The following is an 18,291-nucleotide window of genomic DNA, read 5'->3' as shown; positions in this document are numbered from 1 at the left end:
TGTTTCAGCCCATACTGAAAAGAAACTCATTGATATATGGACAAAATGAATGTAAAATGAAAAGAACAGGCTTATAGTATTCAAGACAAACCCACGCGTACAATGTTTCATCAGCAGTGCCAGGGAATGAGGTTGGTCCGGCTTTCTCTTGGTGACCAAGCCCAGCTGAGTCACCAGCAGTCACATGTCTTGCGCAAACCCCTGCAGGACATTCTTCTGGGTCACACACCCATCTGCAGAGGACAGAGCCTGCTGGGCGGACCCCAAATCTAAGCTGAATGTGCAGCTACTCCCAGGCTGATGGATGCTGGGGGTTTAACAAGGTGCATCCCCAAGCCTGCTCTTCAGGCTTTCCCTGACACCTGAAGACAGTTCGGGACATGGCCCCTGCAGTCTCTGTGACTCCAAGCTGAGAGGGAAAACACGGAGGGACCAGCATGTCTTTAAAATGGCACGTTCTGGGATGTGATTGTATTTTATAGATTCCTTCCTATAGCTGTCGAGGTAAGTGTGAGGTACTCACACATAACCACACAGGCCTTTTCTTCCCAACTCCTTTGGGGAACACACTTCCACATGGGGACTGTAAAAACTGTTGATTCTAGAACACAAGATCTTAAACTTGGATTCTTAGTGGAAACTGTATCTAGGAAGCGGTCACTATCCTTTTCCCCCAAGTCCCTGGCAAACTCCCGTCTGCTTTCTGTTGCTAAGCGTTAGGTACAGCACAGTCGTGGCCTTTCGTAAGGAGCTCCTTGTCTGGGAGGTCTGGTCAAACTCCCTGCCTGTCGTCTGCCTTCTTTCCCTCAGGGTTTGCCTACAGGGTAGCAGGTACCGCCGCTTTTCTTAAGGCCACAGAATAACCCGTTTTGTTCATGCAAGCCTCTCCTGGGGCACAAGCGAGCTGTTTCCGGCTCCCTCTACTGTCAACAGTGGGGTGGGAATGTGTGTACACATGTGTTTGAATACTCCCATTTACTCTTCCCACGGCACCATGACCCCATTCTATGAGTGTGGCTACACCACTTACATGCCTTCCCCGACGAAGCCCAGACAGCTGCCTGTGACCCTGGAGGGAGCCTGCCCATCCCCACCCCACCCCCACCTCCTCCAGGGCCGTGCCCACAGCATGCTCACTTTCTGGTCTTGTGTGTCCTGTCTCCTTGCCAACGAGGCCCTGCATGTGGTTCTCTTCATTACAGAGTTTTCTTCCTCAGAATACTGGGAAACTTCTCATGGCAAGAGTCACTCTCTTATCTCCTCTGGACAAAGAGAGTCCACAGTGACCCCTCTCTGTTTGGGGAGGCTCTTCTTAGCCTTTGTTGTGATAGTCCCCAGAATGGCTCAGAAACACCTTAAAGACTTGCAGGATAAACACCCTGTGTCCCTAAAATGGACTCTACTGGCTATATGGCATCAGCACCCAAGGGAACCAGGGTTTTCTCCGAACTTTGATCCCAAAGTTCGATGTATCAGTCTCTCTCTCTCTCTCTCTCTCTCTCTCTCTCTCTCTCTCTCTCTCTCTCTCTCTCTCTCTCTCACCCAAGAGGAGTTGGTTAGGCCCAGAGACAGGTGCTGACAGGGCAGTTGCTGAGAAAGTTCTGGCTGGAAGCAGTCACACCTGAGTTTGACAGGCTACCTTCAGCTCGGTCACAGGGCTCTCTGAGTCACAGGGGATGTGGCTTTCTCAGGTCAGGGAAGTCAATCCCTTCACCTTGTATCTTCCCTTCTCTCAGTTCTGAGCTTCTGGGGTCCACACAGGCAAACACACAGAGATAAATGGAGGATCTACTGCCCTCTCCTTCTAAGAAAACGTCTGCTTAACTCCCAGTGAAGTTTATCCTCTTTTCCCTTTGAATTCTCCATCATTCCAAGTTCCCCATGGCATTTGGTCGTGAGGGCAGCCTAGCACCTGATCCTCTGAGACAGTCACTGTGGCCACCTGCTTTCCACCTCAGGAGGAGACAGGAGGCTTGAAGGCCTGCGGGGAGAATGGCAGCCACCTGAGTGGGCCTCTATCACTTACCTCCAGGACTTTTCCTGTGATAAACTGGTGACAGGCTTCACACTTCACCCCAAAGAGCCCCTGGTAGTCCTTTTCACAGTATGGGGAACCGTCCCTGAAAGACAAAGGTGCATTCAGGCCTTAGGAGGACACCGAAGTCACATCTCTGAGGTCCTTCCCACAGAACAAGAATATAATCTCATCTTCACACAGGCCCAGCAACCTGACCAGACAAAGCCACAGGCCGGAGAGAGCAAGTGGCAGGTCTCCAGGCCAGACAGAGACAAAACCCCAATAAATCGTCACATGGTTACCATGGCCACTTTCTTGGCTGTCACAGAACCAAGGAGCAGAAACCCCAGTATTGTTCCTCTCTTGGCAGCCCAGATAATCCCCAGAGGAGCCCAGTGCTCAACGGTGCCTGAGAGGCCCAGGGCACCTTACCTCCCTTCCCAAGTCATCTTCTCAGACCTCCAGGCCCAGCAGGGCCTTCCCACAGCCTTCAGACATGATCTCCTCAGCTCAGTTCTCCCTGGCTGCGAGAGCTGGAACACGGTTCATCTCAGCAGTTGAGGGGCCACTGTACTTATTACCTATGGTCTTGAGTGTTTTTTTTTTAAAGCCGGTCACTTTTCTGGTTTGGGCTGTCAGTCACAACCGTCTGGGGAGGTCTTCAGTCTCCTACCTGAGTTCCAGTTTGACCCCAGACCTACTATGAAACTGTATTGTTGGGCTGTGAAAGCCAAGCTCCCTTCTCGATTGTTTCAGAGATTTATAAAGTCAAATTCATGAACTACACTTGAATGAGTTATTTAATATAATTGGATAGGCTTTGTGTTTCTTGTCTTTGACCTTTGAGACAGGGTCATGTGTGGCCAGGCTGGTCTCCAGCTCTCTAAGAAGCCAGGGTCATCAGAGTGCTGTGGCTACAGCTTCTGCTGCCTCATCCAGTTTCTAGTTAGATCAAACCCAGGGTACTGTGTGCTGGGCAACTGCTCTACCCACTGAACGCATCCCAGGCCAGGCCTGCACTCTCTGGGGCCTCAGCTCTCCCACCCAGCTATATGCTCACCCCCTGGTTGGGGAGATTTACAAAAGGCATAAAAAGATAGAGTGGTGGATTCTTCCTCTTTATCAGAGTATATTAAAAATAACAACAACAACAACAAAACCAAAACAAACAAACAAAAAACCAAACAACTGAAAAACACACCCAAATGTCACAGATTGCTTAACTCTAGCTAACCCATCACCATTGTTCTCAGATTCCACACGGCCCCTCACCCCGACAGGCTAGTGTGTGCTACCCTCTTGCCAGGCTCAGGGCACAGACCACATGTGTTTGGGGGGAATGTCTAAAGCCCTGGAGAAGAAGACTTTATTAGTTTCACACAGAAAGCAAAAAAAAGCAAAAGAGAAGTAGCTAGGAGCTTAGTTGATTACAAGGCAGGGTACACCATTATGCGAGCTTTGTTAATTATTAAATTGGGCCACAATTAATAGTCCATTAAGTTTACAGCAGCCACAGCATGGCAAAAAGCAGAATAATGAAGCTATTTCAACAAATTTTCTAGCAAAAGTTCCTACGGATGCAAAATGGGGGTGTCCTTCAGCACGCTGGAGGGAGAAGGCGGCCCCTGGAAGCAGTCAGTCCCGAGCCCTCTGGTCCAGACTTACTTGCTGATGTACTCGCCAGTGAGCACCTTCCCGCAGGACTTGCACTTGAAGCAGCCCAAATGCCACTGCTTGTCCAGCGCCAGCAGCGCCTGCCCGTTCTTAATGTCCCTTCCACAGCCAGCACAGTCTGGAAGAGAACAGCAACCCACGGTTACCGCCATTCCCCTTGCAAATCCCAGGGACGGTAACTCCTCCCGCCGTGGTGCGGCCCGAAGTCACTATGTCGTCATGTTCTGTTTCGGTTCTCTGTATAAAATCCCCCAGGACCTGTGCTCACGTGGCAAGGCAGCTGCTCAAACATTATTGGACCTCGTCAGATGGGCGTTCTTCACCTCTTAGCTCTTCAGGAGTTAGGTACCGTTTGGGGTCCTGCCAGCCTAGAGGCCCTTTAATTATAGCGTCTTGGCTCGGACATTGACAAAGCACTCACGGGCTTTCAATTAATTGAGGACACATGTGAATGAGCTCAGCACATGTGCTGGGAGCCATGCTCACCCTGTGTGTGGTTCCTGGAGCACTGACCATCAGCTTCATCTATGTAATGGAATTCTACTTCCTTATCTACCTAACCCAGCCTTTCATCCTGAGATGACTTAATTCCTTAGCCTTCAACTGTCCTTGGCAGATTCCTGAGAGGCACGTGTGGTCGTGTGGTCGTTACTTTTCTCATTGCTGTAACCAAGCCTGGCCAAAGTGCCTTAAGGAAGCAAGGCTTTATCTTGACTACACTGCCCATGGCGGCAGGGAGGGCATGGCAGTAGCTGCGCATGGCAGCTGGTCACACTGCACTGCATCAAGGGGGCAAAGAGAGAGTTCTGGCCTTTTGCTCGCTGTCTCCTTTTTTATGTTGCTCAGAATCCCCTGCCATGGAACAGGGTGGGTCTTCCTACCTCAATCAAGCCATTCTAGAAAACCCTTCAAAGGCACACCCGGAGGTCTGTCTCCTTGGGGAGCCTGGATGCTGTCAAGTTGTCAATCAATATGACCATCACAGTATGGCAGAGAATGGGCATTAGGACTGGCTGGTCTGCTCCTGCTCTTGGACCCTGCCTGTCAAAAGCGGTCCTTCAATAATATTTGCTGTTCCTAGAGTTGCTGTGGTCATGTAGATTACTTCACACTCCAGGGTACATATGTGTTAACCCAGAAACATGTAAAAGGGAAATGTTACATCAGCATCTACAAATATTCAAAATCCATGTATTTGATTGGCCACTGTGTCCTAACAAATAAGACAAAAAGTAGTGTCCAGGCAAAAGCACTCAGTGGCCACGTCCAGAATAAGACAGAGACATGTGTGCCTCCCATACAAGGTGGCTGAACAGCTCCCTCTTCTGACCACATCTGTAACTGCCTCCTTTGGCAGGGGCACGTCTACACTGGCTTCCCCTCTCCTCCCAGACTCAGATCACCAACCTGTTTCCCTGGACTAACCCTGCACAAGCCTCAACCCTGAACATACTTCCTACATCCATCCAGAGATGGCTCTGGTACCCTATAGGTCCCGCCTTGCTTCAACAACTTCACTTAATCCTGTTTCTTTGACCACAGGTGGGCATCTTGGTCAGCAGGTGTTAAATTGGCTTTGGACCCAACAATCCATGCTGAAAATATTACTATAGAAATACATTCACAAAAGTCCTCCAACCCCGTGTGTTTTCTAACTAAATGCACTTTTAAGGAACCCTGGTGCAGTGTGTGCTCCTCTCCCAGAATAGAACGTTTCTGAAGAAAACCATATTCTTAAGAAGCTGCCCCCTGTGGAGGAGGGCTTCACCTGTCTGCTCATGTGATCTGTGTGGTTGGATTTTTTTAAGCAGTAGAATGTGAAAATTTAAAAATATATATCCATAAACTTAAAATATAAGTTCTGAATATTAGAATTAGAATTTCCTTTTTTAAAGATATATTTCCTTCTATGTATGTGTGTACCTAGCTGGGTTTATGTGTACCACACGTGTGCAGGAGCATGTGGAGGTCTAAGAGCTTGGGATCCTCTGGACCTGGAGTTACAGGCGGTAGGCTACCGCCTGGTATGGGTGCTGGGAACCAAACCTGAGTCCTTTGTAAGAGCATTAAGTGCTTTCAAGCCCTGAGCTAACTCTCTGGCCACTGGATAAGAATTGCTAAAGTACCAGCCGTTCTAAACTGTATGTGGATAAGATTGTCCTATAGTCATGAGCAGTGTTTTACCAAATGCCCACAGGTGGTAGGAACGCAGAGTGGAGGCTGAGACAAATGAGCAGTTGCAATAGGGGCTGGGGAGGAGGCTCAGTCAGCAAGATGTCTGCCATACTAGCAGGAGATCAAACCAGCGCCAGTGTGGGTGATGTCCACCTATGACCCTGGCTAGAGGGACAAGGAAAGAAACGGACAGATCCCAGGAACTTGCCCACCACGGGTCCATCCAACTGTGAGCGCCTACCTCAGAGATCTGGTCTCAAAAAGAATATTTGAGAGCTCTAGAGGAAGATACATGACATTGCTGCCTGGTATACACACACACACACACACACACACTTACACGCACACTTACACACACACATACACATGGATATACACACATCTACACTTACACACACACACACACTTTTACACACACAGAGACTTACACACACATATGTGCACGTATTCACCCACTCACACTCTATAACCCTCCTATATACTGAGAGGTTTCAAGTTCCCAGAAAAATTGAGAGTAGAATGACCGCCCACACACTCCACTCCGACCTGCTCAGCCTGCACCACTCCCAGCGCCAACCACCGGAGTGGTACCCGTTCTTGCTGACAAACGCTGATGGATACATCCTTACCACCAGCACCCACAGGTTTAAAATGGCATCACGGATGACAGTATCATGCTGAACAGTAGAATAACTTCAACACTCCAAGGACACCTGAGTGCTGCCTATTCATCCCCTTTCCCTGGAACCCTGTAAACCTCTGAACCTTTCCCACTGCTAACTTGTGAACTGAAATTCCCCTTTGTTTCTAATAGTTCCCACTAGGTGGCAGCAATGGTTTGAAGAAGAAGGATGATGATGCTTGGATTATTATTATTTTTTTTAACAAAATAAATTTCAAAGATGGCTTTTTAGTTCTACAAGTGGAGACAGCTGGACGGGGTGAGGCCATCAGACATGCCTACGTTCCTACTGCAAGAAATAGGAGGAGTAATGAGATGTGAAATGGAGGAAGGCTGGAGAGCCTGGAAATCCTGAGCTCCTGACTATCTCTGAATTCGCTCATCTAGAGCTACTGATGATAGCTACCTGCTGTGCTCCATTTCAAGGTTCTCTGCACAGCACAAGGCCTGGTACAGGTGTGATGGGATTCCCCCTGTATGCTGGGAATATGTTTTATTACCATTGGTTAATAAAGAATCTGCTTTGGGCCTATTGCAAGACAGAATAGAGTAAGGTGGGAATTCCAAGTAGATGGAGGAGGAGAAAGAAGGTGGAGTCAGAGAGGCGCCATGGAGCTGCCGCAGGAGACAGATGCCAGATACACAACCACATGGTGATACACAGATTAATAGGAGTGGGTCAATTTAAGATAAAAGAGTTAGCCATGTTAAAAGACACCTAAGAAAATGCTCAACATCCTTACCCATCAGAGAAATGCAAATCAAATAACTCTGAGATTCCATCTTACACCTGTGAGAATGGCCAAGGTCAAAAACACTGATGACAACTTATGCTGAAGAGGATGTGGGTAAAGGGAACACTTCTGCAATGCTGGTGGGACTGCAAGCTGGTACAGCCCCTTTGGATATCAGCATGGCAATTTCTCAGAAAATTAGGTAACAACCTTCCTCAAGACCCAACAATACCCAAAGAATGTTCAATCATATTACAAGGACATGTGCTCAACTATGTTCATAGCAGCATTGTTTGTCATAGCCAGAACCTAGAAACAACCTAAATGCCCCTCGATCAAAGAATGGATAAGGAAAATGTGGTACATTTACACAATAGAGTACTTCACAGCAGAAGAAAAAATAATGACATCTTGAAATTTGCAGGCAAATGGATGGATCTAGAAAACATCATATTGAGTGAGGTAACCTAGACCCAGAAAGATAAATATCATATGTACTCACTCATAAGCTTTTGGACATAAAGCAAAGAAAATCAGCCTACAAATCACAATCCCAGAGAACCAAGACAACAAAGAGGACCCTAAAAAGAGAGACACACATGGATCTAATCTACATGGAAAGTAGAAAAAGACAAGATCTCCTGAGTAAATTGGGAACGTGGGGATCATGGGAGAGGGTAAAACAGGGGAAGAAGGGAGGGAGCAGAGAAAAATGTAGAGCTCAATAAAATAAAAAAAAAGTTAGCCAGGAAAATGCCTAAGCTATTGGCCAAGCAGTGTTCTAATTAATAGTCTCTGTGTGATTATTTCAGGTCTGGCCAAATGAGCAGCCTCTGTCTACACAGCTGAGCCATGCGATGACCCCTCCTTCCTTGGTTGGGGTCAGAGCTAAGACTAAACCCTGGGTTTCTTACTCTCAGCTTGCTCTTGCTCTTTCCCTAATGGCCACCTGTCACAGAGCCACAACTTGGGGACAACAGGGCCGTGCATACCTGCTGCCATTTAACCTTTACAATTATTTGGCCCATAATGTCTTACAGTCTGAGAGCCTCTGATCTAAACTGCTGAGACCACCACTCCCTGCCCAGGGTCTCCTGCAGAACAGAACAGGTCATCCCAGTGCCTGAGCCCAGCCAATGAGCAAGAGTGAGCAGGAAGGAGAGCCAAGGGCTCAGGTCCCTTCAGCCCAAACTTTAAGATACACACTAAACAAACCCAACAGAAACGTCTCTCAGATAGATATTATCATCCCATACCAACTGGCTGAGTATTCTGGCATATTCCACAGCAACAACCTGTTCTCTGGACGATGACGTGGACTTGACTTGAGACAGATATCAGGCTGTGGAAACAGAGAAGGGACAGCAAAAGCCTTGTGCTGGCTCATCCCCTTCTCCTGCTCAGCCCGGGGAGGCTCTTCCATGAAGAACAGCCAGCTTCGTGTTTTTTTCCAGTGGTTGAGGAAATCGTTTCCACAACACTGAAGCAGCTGTTGATAAATATAGAAAACTAGTGATGGGGCCGGGATGACTGTCGGCATCAGAAATAGGTGGCTATGGAGCGGCATCAGGGAAGTAAAGTCCGCTGACAACCGGCCAAAGGAAAAGCAACCACCAGACAGGGAAGGGAAACAAGACCAGAGAGCCCAGACTGGGGCACGTCTACCTCGAGACCTTACTCTTGACGCCAAGAGCCAGGACCGAGTAGGGATCTGGCGCTCACAACAAGTGAAACCAACACCCAAGTCCACACCTGGCTCCATTTTTATATCATTTTGTCCAAAGGTCATAAAAGCCCTGGACAATGGGGATCCTGCCTGTTTGCCTTCGTTCTTTTTGGCTGAGGATCACAGACACCTGGGCCATGGAAGGGTTTAAGTTGATGAAAAAGACATATGGCTCTCGGGAGGGATAAGTGAGTCTGTTGAGATCTTTCTCTGGAAAAGAAGGCTGAGTTCATGAAACCATAGAGAACCACAAGAAACCAAACTGTCAAGCATCCTCCCCCATCCCGTCCCAGACCTGCTGCTTTCTACACACCTAGGCTAACTTAGGAAAGTGGGCGCTTCCTGGCACACAGACTAGGACCCCTTCCTAGACCTTTAGATTTGTTTTTTAATGCATCAGTGCTGAACGCGATGGTGGTAAACACGAGAGCTTGGGTGCCAAGAACACCCTTGTAGAAGAACTATTTCCTGGCAGTAGACTCTGCGCCTATTGCCCACTTACCTCTGAATCAGAAATCTGAAAGTGAGATCTGGGAGGGAGCATGGATCGATCTGCCCCTTTCCCAAATCCATGGCTTCATACTTTGATATTAACCCATTTAAGGAGGATCATCTGTGTGGCTAAGGACTGGGTCTGTCCATTGGAGCCCAGGAAGGTCTCGGTGTGTTTGTTATTGCTCTGTAGGAAGGCTACTGGTTTTTACATGTTAACTTTGCATCCACTTTGCAGACTGTAGCAATCCTTCTAGGAGGTCTCTGATACACACCATCACACCATCCTTGAACACTACACTTGGTTTATTTTCCCATTTGATTCTCTCGCCTTATTGCTCCGAGACTTCCAGTGTACAGTGAAGAGGAGCAGAAACAACCGACAGCTCTACCCTGGTCCTAATTTTAACGAGACAACTTCATTTTTTCCCTCTACTTAGGATGATGCTGACTGTAGGTTTGTTCATATTGCCTTCATCATATTGAAGTATCTTTCCTCCACCCTTACTCTAGCTAGGACTTTTATCAAGAGGATGTTGGATTTTTGTCAAAATCCTTTTCTGCAACTATTGAGATGATCATGTGATTTTTGCCTTTAAGTTCATTTATATGATTTATTATAGCATTGAAACTTTTTCTCAGCTATGTTTCAGAAAGATCCCAGGAATATTTTTAGAATAAGAATAATAAAAATAAATATTATTTTTAATAAAAATTATCAGATATGTTTATGGCTAGATTAAGGTTGCTATTAATAGAAAATCAAGGCTTAGGAGACTTTATAAGACATCCTACTAATAGACGGTTTATAGAGGTACTTCATCCCTGACCAGCACTCAGGGGGAAAAACACAAATTTAAGTTCCAAGGTTTGGCTAACGCAAGGTTCTCAGTTTTTAATAAATTCTATTGTTCCAATAGAGCACAGATTTCCCAATCTTCTGAAATAAAATGGTGACAGAAGAGTCAAAAGAAAGTTAGAGAGAGAGAGAGAGAGAGAGAGAGAGAGAGAGAGAGAGAGAGAGAGGATTATGTATGAGGAACTGCCCACACATGGATCCCTTCATGAGAACAGCTGTTGGGAGCACTAAGTGACTACCTGCTGCACAGAGGATAGCCAGCTCCCATTGGCTAAGGTGCTGAGCCTCCTAAGGGTCCTGGTGTCCGAAGTCACCCTTCTCAAGCCCGTAGTGACTAAGCACATCTTGGTTTCTAGTCTGGCCCTCAAAGGTCCTGTGCTGGTAATTTGTTTGTTTTTGTTTTGTCAACTTGACACAGCTGGATCCATCTGTGAAGAAGGAACCTCAACTGAGAAACAGCTTCCATCAGATTGGCTTGTGGGCAAGTCTGTGGGACATTTTCCTGATTCTGATTGATGTGGGAGAACCCGACCTACATGGGTGGTACCACTGGATGGGTTTGCCCATGGGCTGGGCAAGCCATGGAGAGCAGCCAGTAAGCAGTGCTCCACCATGGTCTCTGCTTCAGTTCCTGCCTCCAGGTTCCTGCCTTGAGCACTCGCCCTGGCTTCCCTCAACAGTGGCTCTAATCTGTCTTCTGAAGCCGCCTTTACTCATGGTGTGTATCACAGTAACAGAAAGCAAACTAACGCAGGTCCTTTCTCTTGAGAAACACAGATTAAATAGTCTAGATTTTCCTTCTGTTCTTTAGCATCAGAGCTGACCCGGAATTTCGACATCCTTAAGGTATCTGAAAATTTTTCCTTGACCAAAGAGTCTCCACCATCATTTATCCCGTCTGTCTATCGAGTGGGTATTGCTGGATTTTGACCTTCACCTCCATCCAAGCGACGGGACATTGCCAGGTCCCAAATTAGACACCTGGGAGTTCACAAATAAGGCCTGGTCCAAGTCAATGTTTCTTATTTAAACCACTGACTCCATAGTTTCCCTTTTCTATGTCTTAGCAGGTGCCATGGGTACAGGATCAACAGGAGCAGGGCATGAGAGCTGGGCATGGTGGTGCTGCCTGAGCCATCAGAGAGTCCCAGAGTTCCAGGCCGGCCTGGGCTGCACAGCAAGACCCAGTCTCAGAAACAAACCACACTGAACAAATAAGATCACAACTCAGAATGCAAAGCTACACGTCTGCTAAGCTAAGTGCTATCCAGGGATTATTTTCAGGACTATATTTGTTTATGTGTGTATGTGTGCAAATGTGTAAGTTTACCATGTGCGTGCAGGTCCCCACAGGGAACCTGGAGTTGCAAACGGTTGTGAGTTGCCTCTAAGGGTGCTGGGAGTGGAACTAGGGTCTCCTGCAAGTGTAGCAAGCTGGCGAGCCATCTCCTAGTCCAGGAAATTATTTTTTAAGTGGCTTTAACTTCTAGGCATGCTGTCATTAGGCAGAAAAGCTCCATGAGATCTGAAGACACGTAACTGGGTGGGAGAGTCAGTCACTCCAGGTAGGTGCTGGGTGCTCCCACTCCGTGGAAAGGGGGGCTCGGTGCTATTAATGACTTAATCACAGAAGCTAAAAATGACATGGAATGATTGTGAAAGGCTTAGGTGTTGTCTGACTGTACAACCTTGAACTAGACCTTCCAGAACCGCCCCTGCTGCGGTTATCTCTTCCCTCTAATGTCTTGATAGCCACGGTGAACATCACAAGCCAGAGCAGCCTCTGACTGGAGAGCAGCCTCTGACTGGAGGAGAGCAGCCTCTGACTGACTGGGGAGCAGCCTCTGACTGACTGGGGAGCAGCCTCTGACTGACTGGAGAGCAGCCTCTGACTGACTGGAGAGCGGCCTCTGACTGACTGGAGAGCGGCCTCTGACTGACTGGAGAGCGGCCTCTGACTGACTGGCGAGCGGCCTCTGACTGACTGGAGAGCGGCCTCTGACTGACTGGAGAGCAGCCTCTGACTGGAGGAGAACAGCCTCTGACTGACTGGGGAGCAGCCTCTGACTGACTGGGGAGCAGCCTCTGACTGGAGGAGAACAGCCTCTGACTGACTGGAGAGCAGCCTCTGACTGACTGGGGAGCAGCCTCTGACTGACTGGGGAGCAGCCTCTGACTGACTGGGGAGCAGCCTCTGACTGGCTATTTTAAGTAGAGTGTTTATTGTCTTTGGAAAACAATACAGCACAGCAAGCACACTTTGGTGTCCTGTGACAGCAACACTTCATCAGCCTTTATCAGGGCAGCTGGGCAGCTGTGCCAGTGGCCACTGCTAAGTCCTCAGAGTTGGAACTGGCACGGGCATGCCAGCCCATCTTTCTCTGTGTGACAGATGCTTATGAACTTGGGGTTACTTTGGTCAGGGTTTTCATAAATAGGGACAAATTGTGCCTGCCAGGCTTCCAATTCAGATCCCTTAAGCCGGTGTTCACAGATATGGCTTCTCAAGGTGACTTTAGCCAGTGTTAGGTGTGGTTCTTAGTATTTATAGGATCAGGCATCTTTCTGCTCCGTTAATTTAAGGATCCACTAAGGAGCTGAGTTGGGAGTGGATCAGTAGGTAGAGTATTAGCTGTGCAAGCAAGAAGACCCGAGCTCAAGTCTTGACACCCATGCAGAAAGCAGAGTGTGTTGGCATAGAAAGGTGGATGCCCCACCCACGCCCATGCTCACTGCTCAGAAAACTAATCTAAACATTGAGTGTCATATCCTACCCAGTAAGAGATCCTGTCTCCAAAGAAACAAGGTAGATAGTTCCTGAGGGACAGCATTGAAGGCTGATCTATGGCTCTGCAAGTCCACACACACACACATGTGCTCATGTACATGAACATAAGACCTCCAACACACATATACATTTTCACACATATGAACATGAGCCACCTACATGTATATATCCTCACATATATGAACATGCACACACACATCCTCACAAATGTGAACATAAAACCCCCAACACACACAAACATGCATACACATGCATATATCACACACATATACACGACACACATATACCACAATGAATGCATGAATATACCACACACATACATATATACACATGTACACATACCACACACACATGGGCATAACCACACATACATACACCATATACACACATATACCACACATAAACATACATACAAACATATACAAACACACTACATACACACTTGCATATACAACACATACATACTTGCATATACCACACACACATGCATACAAACACATACACTACATACATACACACGCACGCACGCACACGGACCACACATACCACACATTCATTCACATACATCTAAAAAATAAAAATAAAGTGAAGGCTGGAGTTAGTTTTATAGAGAAAAGCTGTGGCTCAATTTGCAGATTACTTGCTGAGGATTTCTCTGCAGCAGACCTTGCCTAAGTCACTGCTACCTTGGGAGAAGCAGGAGCACGTCAGAGAATTAAGATGAGTCCACAGTGCACGCACATGCCCACAGTTTCTCAGTTCGGGTAAGTGAATCCTAGCGATACAACATGCTAGATACGTAGTGAAGACTTTAAGTGGTACCTAGAAGGGTCTCAGTGGAGCGTTGTTTGGATGGCTAAATGAATGGCCCCCTGGAGCTTTCTCTACCACGCCCATTCATTCATCCTGAACACATTTTGTCACGGGCAGCTCTTGTAACCACATGACCAGGGTCTCCCCAGCCCTGATTTCCAACTCAGTATAATTGACTTTGAATTTCAACGTCCCCATTACTGCCTTGATCTTTCTAGAACAGTGTTCTCATCTACAATGCCCTGGTGACAATTCTGAGGATGGCTGGGTGCCATTCCCTTCAATACCTCCCGAGACCTGGACCCATCCCAAGGTCCCTTTGCAGAACCCTGAACAACAAAGCCTGCTCTGCTTCAGCGAGCCCTGCTTTCTAATGAAGACTGTCCGCCCAAGCAGCTTCTCATTGGATCTTCTGGAGGACCCTGGAGGAGCTGTCTGCAGGTCTGCAGACGGAGGAACTGGAGTCTGAGACATCAAACAGCGCACATGAAGCTATGTGGGAAGGAGGAGGCAGAGCCAGTATTCAAACCCAAGCACCAGGAATGGAGGCATTCAACTCTTCACCACCACACTGGATGTGTGTGTGTGTGTGTGTGCGCACACACAAGTGTATGCATGTGTGCGAGTGTGTGTGCATGATGTGTGAGAGCGTATGAACGTGTGTGCATGTGTGAGTACATGTACGTGTGTATGTGCATGTGTTCATGTATGTGTGAGTGTGTACATGTGTGTATAAGTGCATGTGAGCATGTGTGTATGTGTCTGTATTTGTGCATGTGGGTTTGTGTGCATGCATGAGCATGAACATGTGCACGAGTACATGTGTGATATATGTGTGTGTGTGTGTGGGCTCAGGTACCCATGTACACAGTGGAAGCTGGAGGAGGACCCCATGCCCTGCTCTATCAGTCTTGACTTTATTCCCTGGAGGCAGGGTCTCTCATGGAACCTGAGCCTAGGCTGCTGGCCAGCAAGTCCCAGGCATCCTATCTCAGCTCCTCTCCTGGCACTGGTGCTACAGGCAGGTGTGTGTGACCATGCCCAGGTTTCTATGTGGGTTCTGGGGATGTGAACTCAGGCCCTCCTGTCTGTGAAGTATGATATACCGAGCCATCTCCCTGAGCCACCATGCTTGCTGGTAGAAAATGTCACGTGAATGGATAACACATCTGTCATGAAAAACGGCCAATCTACAAAAGTGGATACACGCCACAAAAACTCAGAAGTCACTGTCTGCACAGGAACCTGTTATTGGGACTGTAAGTGATAGCTGGCCAGGATTCTGAAGCCGTTACTCATGGAATCCTGTGAAGAAGGCCTACTGTCCGTCCATCCAGGGGAGGGGTAGCAGGGTGGACGGGTGGAGGCTGCCAGTGAGCGGGAGTTCTGCCCAGGTAAGAGTTTGCCATCCCCTCTGTCACTAGGTGCTGCAGAAGACAAGTCCTCCCAACCTGCACATGCGTGCAGAGGGAACATAGATAGAACTGAAATTTATCTCGCAACTATGAAAAGATGCTGCACCCATGAGAAAAGTCAAGGAACCGAGAATGTCTCCCTCCTCTGGAAAGCAAAGTACCACTCTATCTGAACGGATTTCAATCCTGTCCAATCAGAGCCTGCTGTGCTACCTGGAGGAGTTCCAACTGCAAGCGGAATAATGATGTCATAGAGAGAGGTCTATGTAGAGGAAGGGAAACAGAAAGACAGGCTTGGATGCATTTGCGTGGGCGCTTCTCATGCCAATCCACCAAACCCACGCACAATCAGACTCCAGTCAGACAGCCTTTGAGGTGGGAGGCTGAGTGTAGACAGCAGCCCACTCCTGCTTGGGTACATGAGATAGACGGAAGCTGGGAGGAAATGCGTGTCTGGCCCCCTCTAGCTCTTTAAGCGTTGAGAATCTAGTCCCTTAGCTGCTGGTGAACTCAGGAGGATAGAGTGGCTTTAGGCTTCGAGGACAGGACTATTCTGTCCATCAATGTTTTTAAAAAGCACGAACCCGCTAGCGCAAGAGTTCAATTATAATGCCCCACAGCCCTGTAGGGACCTTTTATTATCGCCTCCATTTGAGTCCACGTAGAGTGCTTGGAGCTAATTTGGGGCAACGGAGTAGCATTCCTGGCATACCGTAAACACCACATGAATACTTAGAAAATAAATCAGAGCTCAGGGTAAGAATACGGAAAGAAACACTGAAGAGGGGACTGGGGTTTTAGTTCAGTCGGTAAAGTGCTCCCTGAGTTCAACTCCGCAGAATCCATGTAAAATAGGCTGGGTGTGGTGGTATATGGGCTTACAATCCCAGCAAGAGATTCTGATTCAAAAAACAAGTTAGGCAGCACCTAAGGAATGACAGTTGAGGCTGTCCTTGGGCCTCTATGTGCACACGTACACACATGTACTCACACACGTGCACAGTACACACACGCACTCACACACTTGTGCACACGTACACAGACCCAGAGAAGCAGAGGTCAGAATGGCACAGACGGGTCAGACACAGGGCTGTCGGGCAGAAATTCTGCCTCTCTTTATTCAGTAGAACAGGGGACAGATTTTTTTGGACAATTTCATTGCTTCTGAGGCTTCCTTTTCCGCCCTGCTTGTCTCTGCTAGGCTCCTGTGGTCTTTGCTTCCCACTGAGCGATGAGGGAACACCAGCTGCAGGATACACAGAGCAGCTGAGACAGCTCAGAGGCTCCAGCCTGAAGGCCATGGCTCGCTGGTGGAGCTCAGAGGCTGTGAACACTAACGAGGGGACTTTCACACCAAAAGAGAGTCAGGCTCTGCTTCTCAGGAAGCCTCTTGCCAAGTATAAAAAGTCTTTTTTTTTTTATTTTAAAGATAGAAATGGCTGTCATAGCAGAATAATTTCGAAGTTGAGGCAATTCTTGGAGAACTACAAATAGCAACCAAATGTTGTCTCATTACGTGCCAGCGACGTTCAGAAAGTTGCTGAAAATTCCCAGTACTCTAGAATCTGTGGGCCTGCTTAGACTGGGGACTTTGCGTGTGTATAACCAGATATGACCTTTCCTTCATAGATTTCCCTCATGGCCTAGCCGTACCTTTTGGTCTAAACAGATAAGAACGTCTTAAAAACAAAAATGTTTCGGATGAAACAGTTGCAATAAAGTGGGATTTCATTCAGTGGAAGCAGACGATAAAATCTGACCCAACGATTTGTACATAAGCAATTATGGTTAAAGCTAGGGAAACTACCTGGTGGGAGTGAGAAGAAACGTGGAGCATGGAACAAATCCGCCTGAGGTCAGTGTGCAGAGAAAGAGAGAGCTTGAAGGTGGTGCGTCCAGCTTTTAAAGGCTGCCTAGCGCATGCGCACAGGGGAATGACGTGGCTGCGTCATACGCAGATGACGGAGCCCATGCATGTCCTCAAGGGCTCACGCAGCTGCGTCATACACAGATGATGCAACCATGCTACATGTGGGTCATGTGGGGTCCTTTAAGATTCCTGGGGCCATCAGGCACTTCTGCCTGAGGGCTTGTCTGCACATGCGTGGCCTTGGAACCCAGAAGTGTCAGCCATGTTGTGTGGCTGAATCATTACAGCTGGTACTAAAACAAAGTATTTTTTTAGCTGGTTACTGTGGGGTCCAGAACAGCTTGTCCACACGGCTTCCATAACACCTAATAAAACTCAGCTGAAAAGCACACCTGAGTTTCTCAGTTTACTGGCAGGCAGCACTGGGTTCCAGGAAAGCCATAAGCTGACGCCACCCAGGGAGGGCCAGCATCTAAGGAGACCACCCCAACCATTAGGTGAGATTGGATAAGATCACCAGAGGTCCCTAAGCCCAGCACACAGCTATTCCCCCTTTTGCCAAGATGTCTAGACAAGTGTCAGGCAATCAGGGTCCTGACCCCTGAAAGTCCCCTCACCTGCAACCTCTAATATAATAAAAAAAACCCTACCCCACCCTGGCTGGGCACTCTGTTCTCAACCAGACAGATGGACTTGTCAACGACTGTCTATGCAGTCAGACAGATGTAAGATCCATGCTCAAGCTTGAATAAAGGCTCTTTTCTTTTACATACAGGATTCAGTCTCCATGGTGGTCTTTGGAGGATCTCTGTGATCAGGGCATAAGTTACATTTTAATACTTAATTTTAATTTTTAGGGTATATCATAAATACCTAGCTGTGAGCCCTGTGAGATACAACAACATTAGCATAGTAAGACATGCCCATGAGGCAATAGCGGCATGGCTGTTGTAGGAGTAACCAGTTGTACTTTGGGATTGGTTTCAAGGCCCACGCCACAGGAGGCAACGCATGCCTGGTATAGAATATTCCTTTGCACTGTGTGA

At 47.7% G+C, this 18,291-nt stretch overlaps 1 protein-coding gene across 1 annotated transcript in view; it reads right to left on the bottom strand.

Moving 5' to 3' along the window:
• Positions 1-1,954: 1,954 nt before the first annotated feature.
• LOC126503983 (actin-binding LIM protein 1-like) overlaps positions 1,955-18,291 on the bottom strand; it is a 71,630-nt gene continuing 55,293 nt past the window's right edge. Inside the window, exons 5-6 of the mRNA XM_050145960.1 lie at positions 3,683-3,809; positions 1,955-2,120 (exon numbers count right to left, since the gene is read on the bottom strand). Of these exons, the coding sequence (XP_050001917.1) occupies positions 1,955-2,120; positions 3,683-3,809 (293 nt within the window). The remainder of the gene's footprint in view (positions 2,121-3,682; positions 3,810-18,291) is intronic.

Source organism: Alexandromys fortis, unplaced genomic scaffold, assembly GCF_014885135.2.
Source record: "Alexandromys fortis isolate MF-2015 unplaced genomic scaffold, M_Fortis_MF-2015_v1.1 scaffold_16, whole genome shotgun sequence".
Classification (NCBI taxonomy): Eukaryota; Metazoa; Chordata; class Mammalia; order Rodentia; family Cricetidae; genus Alexandromys; species Alexandromys fortis.
Note: the sequence above shows the minus strand (reverse complement) of the source record. Positions and strands in the feature narration are given on the sequence as shown.